The sequence below is a fragment of the Sycon ciliatum genome, chromosome 4 (assembly GCF_964019385.1).
Source record: "Sycon ciliatum chromosome 4, ocSycCili1.1, whole genome shotgun sequence".
In the NCBI taxonomy this organism is placed as follows: Eukaryota; Metazoa; Porifera; class Calcarea; order Leucosolenida; family Sycettidae; genus Sycon; species Sycon ciliatum.
This window is the reverse complement of record NC_088646.1, coordinates 20,112,258-20,127,772: the sequence shown is the minus strand read 5'-3', so window position 1 is coordinate 20,127,772 and position 15,515 is coordinate 20,112,258. Positions and strand designations below refer to the sequence as shown.

The 15,515-nt window shown below is 45.3% G+C and overlaps 1 protein-coding gene across 1 annotated transcript; it reads right to left on the bottom strand.

The window, feature by feature from the left end:
* Positions 1–7,002: 7,002 nt before the first annotated feature.
* LOC135814913 (intracellular hyaluronan-binding protein 4-like) lies at positions 7,003–15,197 on the bottom strand. Its single transcript, XM_065328112.1, has 6 exons — positions 14,904–15,197; positions 14,500–14,824; positions 12,730–12,804; positions 12,186–12,233; positions 9,355–9,598; positions 7,003–7,933 (listed from the first exon to the last, which is right to left on the bottom strand). Exons 1-6 carry the CDS (start codon positions 15,106–15,108, stop codon positions 7,679–7,681), a joined length of 1,152 nt encoding a protein of 383 aa, XP_065184184.1. The 5' UTR covers positions 15,109–15,197; the 3' UTR covers positions 7,003–7,678.
* Positions 15,198–15,515: the final 318 nt, after the last annotated feature.

Sequence of the window (15,515 nt, the reverse complement as noted above, 5' to 3'; positions counted from 1 at the left end):
GGCTCAAGCCCGCCAGGCCCTGTATGCCGACAGGGGTAGGAATCCTAGCCGTCTCAAGGTCGGAGACCTGGCCCTAGTCTATAGAGACTTTCTGATATCACCGGAGGCCCGACAACAGCCATCGAGGAAGCTACAACCAAAATGGTTTGGGCCGTTCCGCGTCGTTCGGGAGGTGGGCTCGAACGCCTACGAATTGGAGCTGCCGTCCGTTTTCCGCTGTCATCCTGTATTCAACGTCACTGCTCTGCGACACTACGAACAGAACACCATTCCCAACAGACGCCAGCCAGTGCCCCCTCCGTTTATGGATCTGGACGGAAACACCCGCTATATGGTAGAGGCCATCCTGAAGCACAGAGATGACCGGGGTGAGCGCCAGTACTTGGTGCATTGGAAGGGTTACCCCGTTGGCGAGGCAACATGGGAGCCCATTAGTAACTTGGTTGACGAGTCAGGTAAAAACATTGTCCAGCTGCGGAACTATCTATCTAGTCTACGCAAGTGATAGCATGGTCTGCAGCTCCTCCATGTTGTGGTTATTTGCGTTCAGTTCCTGACATTATTGAGTTTTTTTAGTTACGCAGGCTTCCGTTCCTGACAATTGGGTATTCTGTTGCTCCTTGCCACCTGCTGCATTGCTACACCATTATGATATTACTGTAATCCATGCTCTTGGGTTCCGTGATTAACAATTGGTTAAAGCCACGGAAATTTCCGTTGGGGAGGGGACGGTGTAACAGTTTTACACCTACTTTCACCACTCACACCTTATCACCTTGTATCACACCTACACTCATATACATAACCAGTATATTGAGTAATAAACGCTCTCTTCTTCCTTCGCTCAATGAAGAACTATTACACTGTCAGCATCCTCGTCCTCAGCGGCTCTTGTACCTCGAGTGTCGGCTCAGATATGCAGTGTCCTACGCTGGATGCAAACATGGCGACTTAGACCCAACCTGACTGAAACCGAAATAATGTTCCTTCCCCCAATCTCATCCATGTCACTTTTACACCATCCTGATTTCCCAGAACCCATAAAGGTTGTTTCCAACCATAAACACCTGGGAATAATGCTTGATGATCGTCTCTCTTGGTCTTACCATATTGATGCTCTTTGCAGCCGTTCAAGCTCCGCCCTAGGTGTTATACGTCCCCATTGTTTCCATCTTCCTGTCAAATGCAAAAATTTGTTTTACAAACTGTACGTACATCCTGCCCCTTTTCATGTACGCTGCTGTTAGCTGGTGTGCTAGCGGCGCGGCTTGTCCTCGGTTCTCGCTGAGCGTCTCGAAATCCACCATAGAAAACTTCTTCGTATCCTGTTTAGTCTACTCTTCTGCTTCCCTGATGTCCTTACAAATGCTTGCCCACTGTCGACCCACCGTCAAAAATTAATTTGCACTTTTGCTCACAAATTTAAACTAGCTCTGCATCCTCCTCATCTTAGCGTGTATAACTGGTTCCGAATCACAGATGGCTCCCAGACCAGATGCTCTGTTGCCCTCCCCTTGGCTAAAACGTCCTCCCTTGTACACTCTCCACTCTTTGTTGCCTACTCTGCTTGCCAGCTTGGCTTGCGCTGCCCGCTACTAAGCGCAATGCCTCAAGTGCAGTACGATGTACAACAACGTAGAAGTTCAGACTCGATGTGCTGGATTGTGCACATTTTCATCCTGGATTGGCAAGTACAGCAGTGCATGCGTCGGTTCAACATTTGGGGATTGCCCTAACAAAAATTTGATAATAATAAACATCGTATTTTCGTTGTATACGCCGAAGTCACTTCACAGGTAGAAAATCGACAGGGGGCGGATCAACGGTACTTGTACATAGCATCAATTGATCAAGAGTACATAAGTCATAACCATGTATTTTTGATAGCATATAGCCATGTCTTTTCGCCGGTGCAGCGCGGCAGAAATACCGCAGTATTGCCGCGCTATCTGCCGCATTTAGAAAAGCGATCCTGTCAGCTTTTCTATTATTGTGTTCACATGGCAAGAAAAACGACACCGCTATGCTACGTAAGTTTCTACGTAAGGTGCTCGGTATTTCACTTAGGCTACGTAAGTCTCTACGTAAGGTGCTCGGTATAGATCTACCAACGCGCAACGGTTGGTAGCCGCGTGCTGTGCACGTGCACGGCAGACATTGTGTTGCATGCAGTGCAGTCCGTGTTCGGATGTGCATGCGCGAGGAACTTCCTCCTTTGGAACTGCTTCTTGTATGAGCTGTTTCGGATATTTCGTCTCCTAGATCCTGGCCTGGCTTATTTCGTTTCGGCGCTGCTGAGAGCTCCTTTCGCGGAATATTACTCAATATCGACAGGTGAGTTGACCAGTTACCTTTGATTCTTTTGCTTGTGTTGACTCTTTCATTTACGAAAAGTGTGCTCATTTTGGGCGGAATGCAATAAATAATGGAAAAGCTGGCAGGATCTCTTTTCTAAATTTAGCTTTTCCGCTGCCGAGGCCCCTTTTACGGAATACTCGATGACAGGTGATCTCTGAGTTGACCGGTTTCCTTCGATTCATTTGCTTATGCTCACCCTTTCATTTACGGAAACGTGTGCTGATTTTATTCGGATTTAGATCCATTTTTATCTCTTTGCCCTTGTCTACAGTGTGCGAAGAACGCGAGTTCACCTTCTTGACGGTAAGGCTTATGTTAGATGTGTTGTCGAAATACTCATATTCATTGTACATTGGTACGTTACAAGTAAGGCACTGGTCAGTGGCATACTATCGTTGGCAGTTCCCAATCTGGAGGGAAAGGTTCAAGGACCCATTGACCGAGTTTGCAAAAATAAATTCGCATATCAGGGAAAATCTCCATTGTAGAGAGGTTCAGTAAACTTGTATGATAAGATTTGTTTACTCGAGTCTGGGCTGTTTGATTTATTACTTGTGAGTTCCGCCGAGATTGCACTGCCCCAAATGAAGTTTCGTGCCGCCAAGGCAAGAATTACGATCTGCAATCTGTTTGTAGTACCTGCAAGAATGTGCTGTACATGTATCGTACTTTCTCTGTTGCTGTTTCAGTTGCCGTCATGTTGCTAAAGAAAAACAGTCATTGCGAAAGTGTGTACGAATTTTTGCACAAACTTTGCGTTCTGCACGTTTTCGTAGTTTGCGCGGGCCAAGTGCACGTACGCCATGACCCGATCTCACGAAAGTGTGTACGACTGTTCATTTCGCGTTCCCTGCAAGTTTCGCGTCCAAAGTTGCGAAAGTTCGTGCGAAGTTTCGCACTTCAGGACGTGGAACGACTGTTTGTACGCATTTTCGTTTTGCAGAACCTCTCTAGTGACTCATTTGTTTCATACGAGACGAGTCAATGAGTTGGTGTGGCTTAGAATCTTTCGCTGTAGAAGAAATCTATTCGTATGTCTATTGGAGAAATAATTGTATTCACTGGTTATAAAATAGGTTAAGACAAACTCACAGAATAAAAACCATCGGTCCCTTGGTGTTCGTCCTAAAGAGGTTCGACTGGATATCATTCATACTCACCAAAAAATGTGTACGATTCTATTATTATGAAGTGCCTTGTTTATCTCTCAGTACCTCCAACCATAGCCTTGCCCCTTTTATCCTCAGGATCAGTGTAGTTGTTGGAACGAGGTGTCGGACTCAGCAATGTATTTGTTTACATTTTAATACATGTAAAAGAGAAAAGGACATATGGATACGAGTTAAGAGTAACTCTCCATCACTGTAACATGATACTATATACAGTCAGAAAGTGCAATAACTAGGCACAAAACTGACAGAGTACTGAGACATTCGACGTCCTGACACCTAACTTCAGCACATCTCCGTAGCGCCAACCGACAGCCTTCCAACTTGGAAGGTTCAAGGTTATGGAAAGACCAAAGAGGGGAAGGCAAGCGCAACGAAAACGAGCAAAAGCCACAGTCCCAACGGAACAAAGAATGTCGATTGTTACTGGACGATGACGAGACCAGTACGATATTTGACAAAGCGGTCTAACTACAATTCGAAGCAGCAAAGCAGCACACCACCCAACTTGGGTGGGTCATAAATATCAAAGATAAGTAAAGAAAGGGAAGCTTTGCGAAAACGAATTGTACAAGCCGAAAGCCAAACTCCTACAGTACTCCTCATGCATGACATTGTGATGGACTAGTTGACTACAAAACAAGTTGTTTCACACGACGTACGTTTCGCCGTATGGTTCGTGACGGCTCATCAGGTGTGCAATTTGAAACTCGGATGTTGAGCCATAAATAAATGTAAAAGAGAAAAGGACATATGGATACGAACCTTGAACCTTCCAAGTTGGAAGGCTGTCGGTTGGCGCTACGGAGATGTGCTGAAGTTAGGTGTCAGGACGTCGAATGTCTCAGTACTCTGTCAGTTTTGTGCCTAGTTATTGCACTTTCTGACTGTATATAGTATCATGTTACAGTGATGGAGAGTTACTCTTAACTCGTATCCATATGTCCTTTTCTCTTTTACATTTATTTATGGCTCAACATCCGAGTTTCAAATTTTAATACATGTTTATTGTTCCTCCTTTGCTGTGTTGTTTTAGAAAATCGTGGACTAACAGTTCGCAGTCATTGAACTACTTCCAAAAGTTGTATCGACATCAACAGGGTTACGATTTCAGTGCAATATGGTGCAGGATGACCTTATCACGATAACCCATGATTATAAACCATTATAAACACAGAATCAACAAAAACATCTGCGACACGCACCTGGTTACATTTCTCAAATAAATCTGATCGAGGGTGGGGAAATCTGAAATATCTGAAAGGCAAGACAATTTTATGACAGAGTCATGAAATTCTGCTACAGCAACATGCACAGAATGACCTCCGTATAAAAAAGGTATCACCACGGTCCACCACTACTCACATGTATCCCCGCAGAAGAACATGCCAGTCCCATTTTCTGCAAGAAAAGGCTTGCACATCAATGCGTATATTACGGTATTGATATGATGTGAAGGCCATCATTTACATATTGATAGGGCATTTCATTGATTGGTGACAGAAAAACCAGAAGAAATTATAGCAATAAAAACTGCTTTATGGCAGTTTTCTAAAAAAAGGTTATTGTGTTCTAGTCCATGGACCCCGTCTAAAAAGTAAGAAATTAACGAAATGTGCAAGCTGAAAATTAAAATTTCACACAAAACCTCACAATAATCACACACAGAATGAAAAGCTACATGTAGAAGACCTTTTCTCCTCGTGATCCTCTTTCCTATGCATGCATGTTGCCAATTGTTGGTGGAGTACAAGTTTAGTGTTGAAAGCAGAATTTCAAGTGCTGTGATTATTGTGAGGTTTTGTGTGAAATTTTAATTTTCAGCTTGCACATTTCGTTAATTTCTTACTTTTTAGACGGGGTCCATGGACTAGAACACAATAACCTTTTTTTAGAAAACTGCCATAAAGCAGTTTTTATTGCTATAATATGTAATGTAGCGATTTGTGCCGCAGAATTTCAACTTTCTGTCCGCGGATTCCTGGAGCTGGAGGGACAGATGAGATAACCCCGCTGGGGTTATCTCTTTTAAAATTATGTACTCTTGATAACATCAAGAGTACATAAACCAGAGTGTGCAACTAGACTAAGGGTGCGTTCTTAAATCCTCTCGGAAAAGTTGGAGACTCTCCGAAAAGTTCGAGAGCTGTTCTTATATCCTCTCCGAATTTTAGGAGGCTCTCCAAAGCTCGCCAAGCTCTCCAAGCTTCAGAGGTGGTTGAAACTTGGAGATTCCCGCGGTTTGGGATCAGCGCATGCGAACTAGGCTAAAAGCCACGTGTTGATCATGAGTGTACGCATTTCCCTTTTCGCATACGCACAGCACATTCGTGGCACTCAAGATCGCGGCCCCTTTGGCGCTTCATTTTGCTTGACATCTGCAAAATATCTCCGAATTCTGCGAGACCCGTTCTTGAAGAATCCCAGTTTCTTCGACTTCTCTTTTCTTCTTCTCCTAGAAGCTAGAGAATTTAAGAACGCACCCCAACTGTGCATATCAGATCTGAAACAGCGCAGTTCGTGCACTACGCGTACGTCACCCTGGTGAGATCAGCCAAGCCGCGACTTGCGTACAGCTCAAGTGTTCATGTTTCATAGCCCGGAAATCAGCCAAGTTTGCTTGATTTTAGACGTCCTGTTTCAGGATTTCGGTGTTTTGTGTGACTGTGTACGCTGCGTACATCCACCGACAAGTAAAGTCACCAGGCTATCCGTCTCAAAAAACCGAAATCAGGACAAACTCAGTGAACTGCACCACCGCGACTGGTTACGCAACTTTTCACCATACCTGTGGCTTACCATGCCGTCAGAAATGACGTAGTGCACGAATTACGCTCCCACAGGAACCACCCCGAGTTGCACACTCTGGTTTATGAATTATGTACTCTTGATAACATCCATAAACGGGAGTGGAAACGCCTGGACTCCGAGCACCCAAACTAGTCATAGCCCGAAATTGCCGGCAATTCTTTGAGCAATATATCGAAATGCCAGATTGCCGGCAATTGTTGAGCAATTTATCGAAAAACGTTAGATTTCAGATGGGAATTTTGAATTTCCTCCCGAAAACTGGGCTAAAAACGCCGTTTCCTTCTTATAAAAGCGCGGATGACCGCGATTGGTCCATATGTTGTAGTCTTTTGGCCGCTGAGTCTACTGGTTTTGGTCCGAAAAGGCTGCGATGCAGCGTTCGGCCCTTATTTTTGTTTGAGTAAGCGGTCACGTGCTCATTTACAGCCTGTTTGGGAGCAATATTTCGACTGCCAAAAGAAATGCCAGGCAAGGTTTCGAAAAAGAGGCGGCAAAATATTGCCGCAATTTATCGGCCCGGGCCGGGCAATTTCGGGCTTTGACTAACCCAAACACCATTGTCATTGAGAGAGTAGTATAGTCTCAAAAGGGGAAGGGCACCTGTCAGAGCATATGCACCCACGCTCTCACAAACACAGGACCAAACACTCAAGCAAAGCCCAAATAATGTTACACTGCCATCATCCAACCGATGTTTTATAACACCGCTATTTAAACAGCACGCCACCAATACAACAAGAGTAAAGGTAAATGGCCAAGCCAGCACAGATGTAGATGCTGTATTACCAGAGCCAATGAGAGTCACAAAATCAATCCGGCCAAAAAAGACCAAGCACAGAGCGGTCGTAGAGAGTAGAAAGCTCAACAGTAGCTGCACACAAAAGGAACAAACGCCCACAACTACCCACAAAGAACGAGTGGTTATGTAGATGAGAAGAAAGAACGAATACCAAGCCACTTCAAAGCAGTTAGGGAGAACCAATAAAAGTAAGTGTGTCTACCTATGAAAGCTTTGCTTGCCGAGGAGGCACAAGAAAAAAGAGAAACAGGCGACTATCGGGCGTGGGGAACTGATACTGTGAACCTAATGAATACAGCTAAGCGTTGCAGGAAAAACTGAAAAGAGGAGCATGGCCGCAAGCTCAAGCTTCTACTGGCGGTGTTTGGGGTTGAAATAAGGTGACTATCAATTCGATGTGTAGGATGTTGAAACACACTCGACTCTAGGTAAGAAAAGGGATGGAATGCCGCAGGTGAAGAAGAGATAAAGAGTTCGCTGCATCCAACACAGCCAGTCGCTGGGGGAAATGCTGATGCACCTTCGCATAGGCACCAGGTCCCTAACCCAAAGCTGGGAAGTCGTCGTCACGGAAGTTGTAGCTGCCACCTGGACCCCTCTCGCGTCTCTGGGGGGCATCGTAGCTGCGGCTACCACTTGGTGCACCACGGGCACCACCGCGACCGCCGCCGCCACCACCACGACCGCCACGTCCCCGTCTGCCTTCTGGGGCACCACGGGGTGCGTTGTCCACGTTGAACTTGAAGGAGAGGTCAACAGTCTGTCGCGAATGAGACCGCTGATCCTTCTTCTCGATCTGTAATACAGGAAAAGGAATATTGTGAATGATATGAGCACCTCAACAAAAGCATTGAGTACGATAATAACAAGCAGACGCAAACATCTGCAACTCAAGTGCATAGATGGAACACAAGCCACCACATCAAAAATGATGCTGCCCGAAACAAGCAAGTGGAAGCACACAAATCCATGTTTGCTATGCAGGACGCTTGAGTCTGCGTGCGGTGCATCAGTATGGTAGCAAGAGAACATAAACCAGAGTGTGTAAATCAGCCGCTATACTGCATAAACCAATTCCAAGTCATTTTCTATCTAGGTAATCATGAATCGTCGAAAATCCGGCACATCGTTGGCTCAACAACTCAGTCTTCGTATCACTGAGGTGACAATGCGACATGTCGAGCTGTACCGATGCACAGAGGACTCCTAAGATGTACGAGTACAGTAAACAAATGCAAGTCGCTCCGTAAGTTTGAACTGGTTACATGCGCTTGCATACATTTCAAAATACCAATTTCGCGTAAAACTACCTTTCTGAAAATGGTCATAACTTTAGTAATCTTTGTTGTATTTCCAAAACAAAAACAGTTCTGTGCTCAGGATACATAAAAGAATCGTTTGAAATCAAGTTTGCTCACATAGAGTGAATTAAAATTTTTACTGCATGGCAAAGTTTTCAATGGGTCCGGGCTCAAAAGGTTAACAAGCATTCCGACTGCCATGCTGATAACATGGCGGGTGATTTGCCTCTGCTGTGACGGATATCATTTCACTTTGTCTCTACCTTTCCACGACTCGGCGTACTATCTAGTTCCGAAGAAATGGTGTCACAAAACGAAGTCATGCATGGACTCTACTGCTATTTCTCATTCCATGTTGCGCTTTCTACCACTATCCATGCCAGGGAGGGAGACGGTGACGGACAACGGAGATACAAGCGTGGTACACCAATGGATATCGCTGGCACAACGTACGGAGGTGGAAGGATGAACTCTTGCTGGCACAAGTGGTCGGAGTACGACGGGCTGTTCGGGCAAGATGGAACGTTACCCAGCTCAGAGAAAACAATGTGGTCACAAAATTATTGAAGGTTTGGAAAATCCGTGCTGAGTGATGAAATGGCAGGAGACGCAAAAAACAACTATTTCACCTTCTTTGGATGACCTATTCAGAACACAAATGCCTGTGCTTCTTGTGCTGCTTGCACATTTGCTTAGCTTGATCTTCACTTTCTTTCCCATGTTTTCTGTAGGAGTTTGGGAAGCTCCTAAATCCTTAGTGTGTGTCATTGATATCAAGACGGTCTGTGAGAGGCACTGTATTTTGTTTTCTTGTCTAACCACAAATGTCATACCTTCAGGAACTACGTCCTTTTGTTTGATTGTATGCACCTGAAGATATTCTATTCACCTACATTCTTTCACAGAGACAACTTACCACGTATTCGACATCGTCTTCGTCATTAACCTGGGCAGGTCGCTCATAACGGCGTGTGTTCTTCCACTTGGAGAGATCCTCGTTCTCGCCGGGTTTGCGCACATTAACATCAGACTTGTAGCGGGACTGTTGCTGCTGGGTTCGGTACTCGTCAAGGGTCATGAGCTTGGCATCCTCGTCCTCAACTACGGGTGCAGCCTCCTCGGCCGGCTTGTTCTCACCTTCAACTCCCTCGGTTGTTGTCCTGAAAGAAAATCAAGAAAAAGGAAACATACATTCCCAATAGACTTTCAATATGACTAGATACCAGCAGTACTTCCTTCCCAGTCAATCAAGATCAAGAAATAATGCCAACGAAATAGCAGTAGAAACCATACTGACGAGGTTAATGCTCTATATTAGTGTTGGAACGAATGTTCTTTATGAGAAAAGAATCTTTCTGTTTCAAACGAAAGAATGTTCGAACCTGCTATTGAATATAGAAAGTTGTCCTCCGCGATACATGCAGATACTGTCACATAGGCCTACAATTACGCAGCACCAGCGAGGGAAGCGAGGAGATTTGAGATACGCGACTTCGACCAGAGCGTACAGGTGCTGTGTGTACAAGTAAGATTTGTACTCGACGGTTCCCTTGAATTTAACATTCCTTCTTTTGAATTCGAAAACAAAGATCATCTGAACCTTCTTCCCAACACTACACTATATACAAATAATTGGTGGATGTGAATGGTTTTCAGAGTACGAAAAGACTTAACAGGAAGAACTGAAACAGGCAACATGGAAACGTAAACGTCTCTCACTAAAACTACTTAACCCCTAGAGCTCTACCACGGCATCCATGGATTCCTACAGGGTTCGCGCAGAGGTGTGAGATCGATCGCGCGACAGTCCCAGCACGCATTTCAAAATTATCTATTTCACCAGATGAAGAATATCTCCATCTTGGTCTCTTAGGAAAGCTACAGATCTCCTCTCTCCAGATATCACCACTAAATACTCAACAGGAGCAACAGACTTAGTGTCATTTGAGAGCTGCCCTATTGTGCCTGAGCGAGATACTTTACCCACATCCACAAATTCTATTGGCTCGGAAGTTCACTCTACGTAGAATGGTGATTCAAAGTGCTGCAGATTCCAGAAGCCAAAGTGATTCATTTGGTCTCCACTACGCATACGCCATGCAACCATGAGTCCTAGGGGAAGTCACGTTTAAGCACTGCCGTGCTAAAAACGCAAGGAAACTTGAAACAAATTCAAGCGTAGCCGTGTTTCGCTCTTCGGCGCTCAGTGATTCTTCATCGCGCTATATCAAACGACACATCGTTGGAAAGCTTATTCTCTCGGCTTGCCAATGAGCCCTCATTCTTGGCGATTGAAGAAAGGGCAATGGAGTTACGACAATTTTAGCAGTGATGTGTATGCACTACACACACTTGCACACGAGTACGAAAAGAAAATCGTTCAGGATTAGAATTGCGACCACACTAAACATGTGAGGAGAATGAAAATTCAAAATTCATTTCAAGCATCAAGTGGTTATGTATACGAACAATGTCAAATGAGCCGTCAGATGCGAAAACAGACCTTTAATATGGGAAAAAATCATATTCGTGTTAGTGATACTATCTGAAAGCCAGGAGCATCAGGAGTCGGATGCAAAAAAACTAGAGTTGATTTGGATCAAGGGAAGTAAAGTTTTAGCCTCTACAATAGGAGACAGTTTCAAATTGCATCTCAATTTTGGGTGCAATGCCAACAATTGTTTCACCTACTTTGTAGAATATTTCCTGTTTCCTTTGACCGATTTCCACAAACTTGGGCTTTCTGGAAAGCTCTGGCGACGAGCAACCCGTTGGGCCCAGATCCGATAGCAAATAAAGCACAGCACCAGCGCAACAAGCTGCAGACATCGCTTCAGCGCTGGACTAGCGCCGTCACACGAAAATCGCTCGCCATTTCCATCTCCATTATCCCAGGACGCCCAATTTTTTTCGTGAAGAGAAGATGCACTGAGAGCTTCCAAGACGTCTGAGCCTGTTGCCGAGATCGTAGGTCGCTTGAAAAGGGGGAAACCCCTGGTCTGGATCGTTTGATTTGCACGTAGAAATGCAAAGTGCCGTTACGTATCTTGCAGGCTCCGCAGCATCGTGCCGCGATCGCGCTTGCTGCATTGGATTCCTTGGAGTTTTCTCTTCGATTTACATAGGATTGTCCCGAAAGACCGATATTTGACTGAAATACGGAAGGTTTGTAGCTTGGTTGTCCAGGCGCACCAGTGCGTAAACTCGCCAACTTTCAAGTGCATTTTTCTGCACTGTGCAGTGTTTCCCATAAGGTCGGTTTTCGCATCTGACGGCTAAAATCCTTCACCTTGGCAATCGCGAACACCTTCAGTGCAATCCTTGCAGCCATCCAAGAGTTTAGGCCAATTAGCTTCTCTATATCGAGATGAAAAAATCAGTGAATACCAGCGTCAAAACTCCTGTTTGGAGCTTAAAAGCATGGCCCGTACTTGCTTTTTTTGGAGCATCGACCCTCGATTTCGTCGCTGTGGCGTTAAGTTTCTATGGAGGTTCGGATAATTTAGTTGGGCACATTGGCTCCAGATCGATACCAATGACAAGCATACACGGTTAGCTCGAAAGTTTAAAAATGTATACTTTGCGCGGGAGAGTAGCTGAGCTGATTCAAATGAAAAAGAATTCAAGATTTGACTACACATGGCTGCTGTCTGTAGGGTGCCCAACAGAGGGAGATCCGGATATGAGAGGTTGTTTGTGAAATCTGCACACAAAAGTACACTGCGCACTACACTAAAAGAACCTTACGGTGCAGCATCCTCGGTGGTGGCTTCGGTCTGAGGTGCATCTTCTGGCCTGAGAATCAAAGGAACACCATTCAGACCAGTTACATTATATATTTCATGGCATATAACATAGCCAACAGAACATTCAGGATGACCCAGAAGAAGAAGACTTATCGCAGGCATCAAGTAGAGTTGATGCAGATTAGTAGGATCAAGCAAAGCAATACATCTCATTTACAAAAAGCACGAAACATCTTGTACAGTCAGATCTCGCTTGTCCAGAAGAAAATCGTTGGTTATCAATTTACAGCATATGTAGTGCACACACACAGTAGGTGTGTTTGATTATCCGGTTTCCTTGCCTATCCAGATATTTTTGTGGAAAACGGATGTGTGTGGTTAAACGAGGTCAAGATTGTATAGCAAAAACAAGCAGCCCAGACTATAAACAGAGTAGCTTCCCACAGAGTCACGTGATCAGCATACAATGAGTAAAACACTTTGGATATCCATCAGGCTACTAGTAGCAAAAAGAAACAATCCTGTAGTCTAGCTGATCCTCTTACACTCCAAAGTCGTTCACTGGGTTACCCCAGTTGCGGGGACCGCCGCCTTCTCTCTTGTCTTGGGCACGGACATGACTGCACGCAGAACGAAAGCAAAAGAAAGCACAGGTGCTCCGATCAGTCTGTGAAACGTCCTATTTAGGACATCGAACAAATACAATAACGCTTGGCAATGCGAGACAACTGCGACCGTGACACACAATTCACAATCTGTTTCATTCCTGCAATATCTTAATACAGTGCCATTGTACGAATAATGTAGAAAACTGTCCATTGATGTCCTTGGCAAAAGTAGAGCAAAAGTTCAACTTTTGCACAGTTTGAGGGAGCCTATGGAGAATCTTTGGGATCAAGTGGACGCATAGCACCCAATGTTACTTTACACATGAGGTCGAATTTCTCTGACCAGGACTGTACAAGACTTAAGCGCTAAGGGCAATATCATCTTCCTTTTCAGCGTCTTGAAACCAAGTATGTGCGACGTATCAAGATCACTACATAGATGCATATCACGGGCGCACCGACCCTACGGTGTCCCATATAGGAGTTCGCCCTCATGAATATAACAGCACCAGACAATGCATGGTGCTGAACGTGAGGCTCACTGAGATTCAGCTATGTATACAACACAGCGCTACCACAGCAATGGCAACAAACACCGGTAAGCGTAGAACTTTCTTTTTCAGTGACTTGATGTCATGTTTATTGCAGAAATGGAAAGGACAGATGTCCAGTGAGGTGAGCGCTTTATGGGACTTAAATTCAAAAACTGCCGGATAATGATACTATCGTCAGACTTAAGGCCGATTCACAATACAACTTTCTGCGACGCGACATGCGACTTGCGACGAGCTGCGACATCGACACACGGCTCACAATATTCTTATGTTTGCGACATCCTCATGCACAAGTAGTACTATGCACGTGCACCCAGGGTCGAAACTGTACTCCATTTGTGTATGTCGCGGGTCGCATGTCGCAAAAGTTGAAACTTTCTTCAACTTCTGCGACAGGTGCAATGCGACAGGCAGTTTCTTGTCGCAACTGTCGCAAATCGCGTCGCAGAAAGTTGTATTGTGAATCGGGCTTTAGAACCCATTTGACTGATTATTTTCGACTTCAATAAGAACATGCGGTAGGAGTGCGGCAGGGGGGATCGCGTGGAAGGTTCATAAGAACATGTTGTAAATAATTATACATACTTGTGATGCACGATCGAGGATTGTATTGCGCAAGACTTCACCTTGTGAGGCACAACCCCCCCCCCCCCCTTAACATGTAATGGCACTCGAAGTCTTAGAGTGCTGGACCTACTAGTAGCTAATTTGTGGCACAGGATGAGCCAGTAGTTCAAGATACTTTACACAGTCCGCTAGGCAAGGACAACACCTATATTGGCTATAACGTTTGACATGGTCTTTGCTACGCTTCTACCACGGTTGTACGGCTGATGATCATGCAGATGTGGAATAGCCAGGTGTGTACAGTCCAGCACAGAATCATAAATTCTCCAGGAAATATGCAATGTACCCAAATTGAGTATTGCGTGGACATGCCAAAATGGGAGGGCTGATTGGCTAGTATTTGTGGAATGTCGTAAGCCAATTTCTGGGCTCAAACATTCTTGCTTTCGGATGTACTAGTACCCAGCATTTAAAAATCAAATTGTGTGATTAATAGTGCACGCACCACACGTCCAAAAAGAAACACAAACAAATCCTAAATTTGTAAAATGTTACATCCCAAAAAAATTAAACACATGTTCCTCACCTTCTGTCACTGCCACTACGGCGATCGAATTCTCTGCGTCCTTCACGAGGGGCACCAGCTCCACGAGGACCACCGCGGCCCCGTCCACGGCCACGGCCTCTCTCTCTGGTATCACGATCTCCGAAAGATTGGGTCTCGCCACCGAAAGAAGATTCCTGGCCAAATGAGCTCTCCTCACTAAATCCACTATTGCCCTGATTGTTGCCACCCTCTCTCCGTGGTCTTCTCTCACCACCCTCACGGGGTTTGCGCTCTCTCCTTTCACCACCACGCTCTCCTCGCTCGCCGCGTGGCTGTGATGGTTTGTCGGAGCCTCTGTTTTGACCTGAAAATGTAAACACGAATTCATATTTTGGCACACTGTGCTTTCACCATCAAATGAAAAATAATAACAATACACATACCTCTGGGTTTATCGTTTGCAGAGGACTTCGGCTGGGACTTCTCAGGAGCCTTGCCCTTAGCAACGGGCTTCTTCACTTCCTTCTTCTGCTCAGTAGCTTTCTTCTCCACGCTCTGAATGATGTCTAAAGGATCATCAACCTCAACATCCTCCTCATCAGGTATGGCAAACCTGTTGGTCACACCAACACCATAGCTAGACTCCATGGTGGCGGATAGTGACGATTGCGAAGGCTGGAGAACGGATGCAGTCTCCTTCTCTCTCTCTACAACATGGACAACAAGTTTTCCTTGCCCTCACACCCGACATAACATGCAAAATGGCGAAGATTTCGCGCTAGCTAGCACCAGGGAATCGGTATTTTACGACTCCCCGGCTAGCACCCCAAAAGGCCAAAGCCGCGGGCAAAGGCCAAACTGGAGACCTCCAAGCTGCGCGGATTTTTTTGTCATTTTTGGCCTGGCCTAGCCTAGCGCCAAACGATGTTACGTGCACGTGTGCACTAGTAGTAGTACTGCTAGCAGTACTAATGGCGTCGCGCCGGCTAGCGCGTGGGACATGGGGTGGGTGCGACGGTGCGACCCACCAGCAGAAATAGTGACGTAGAATATCG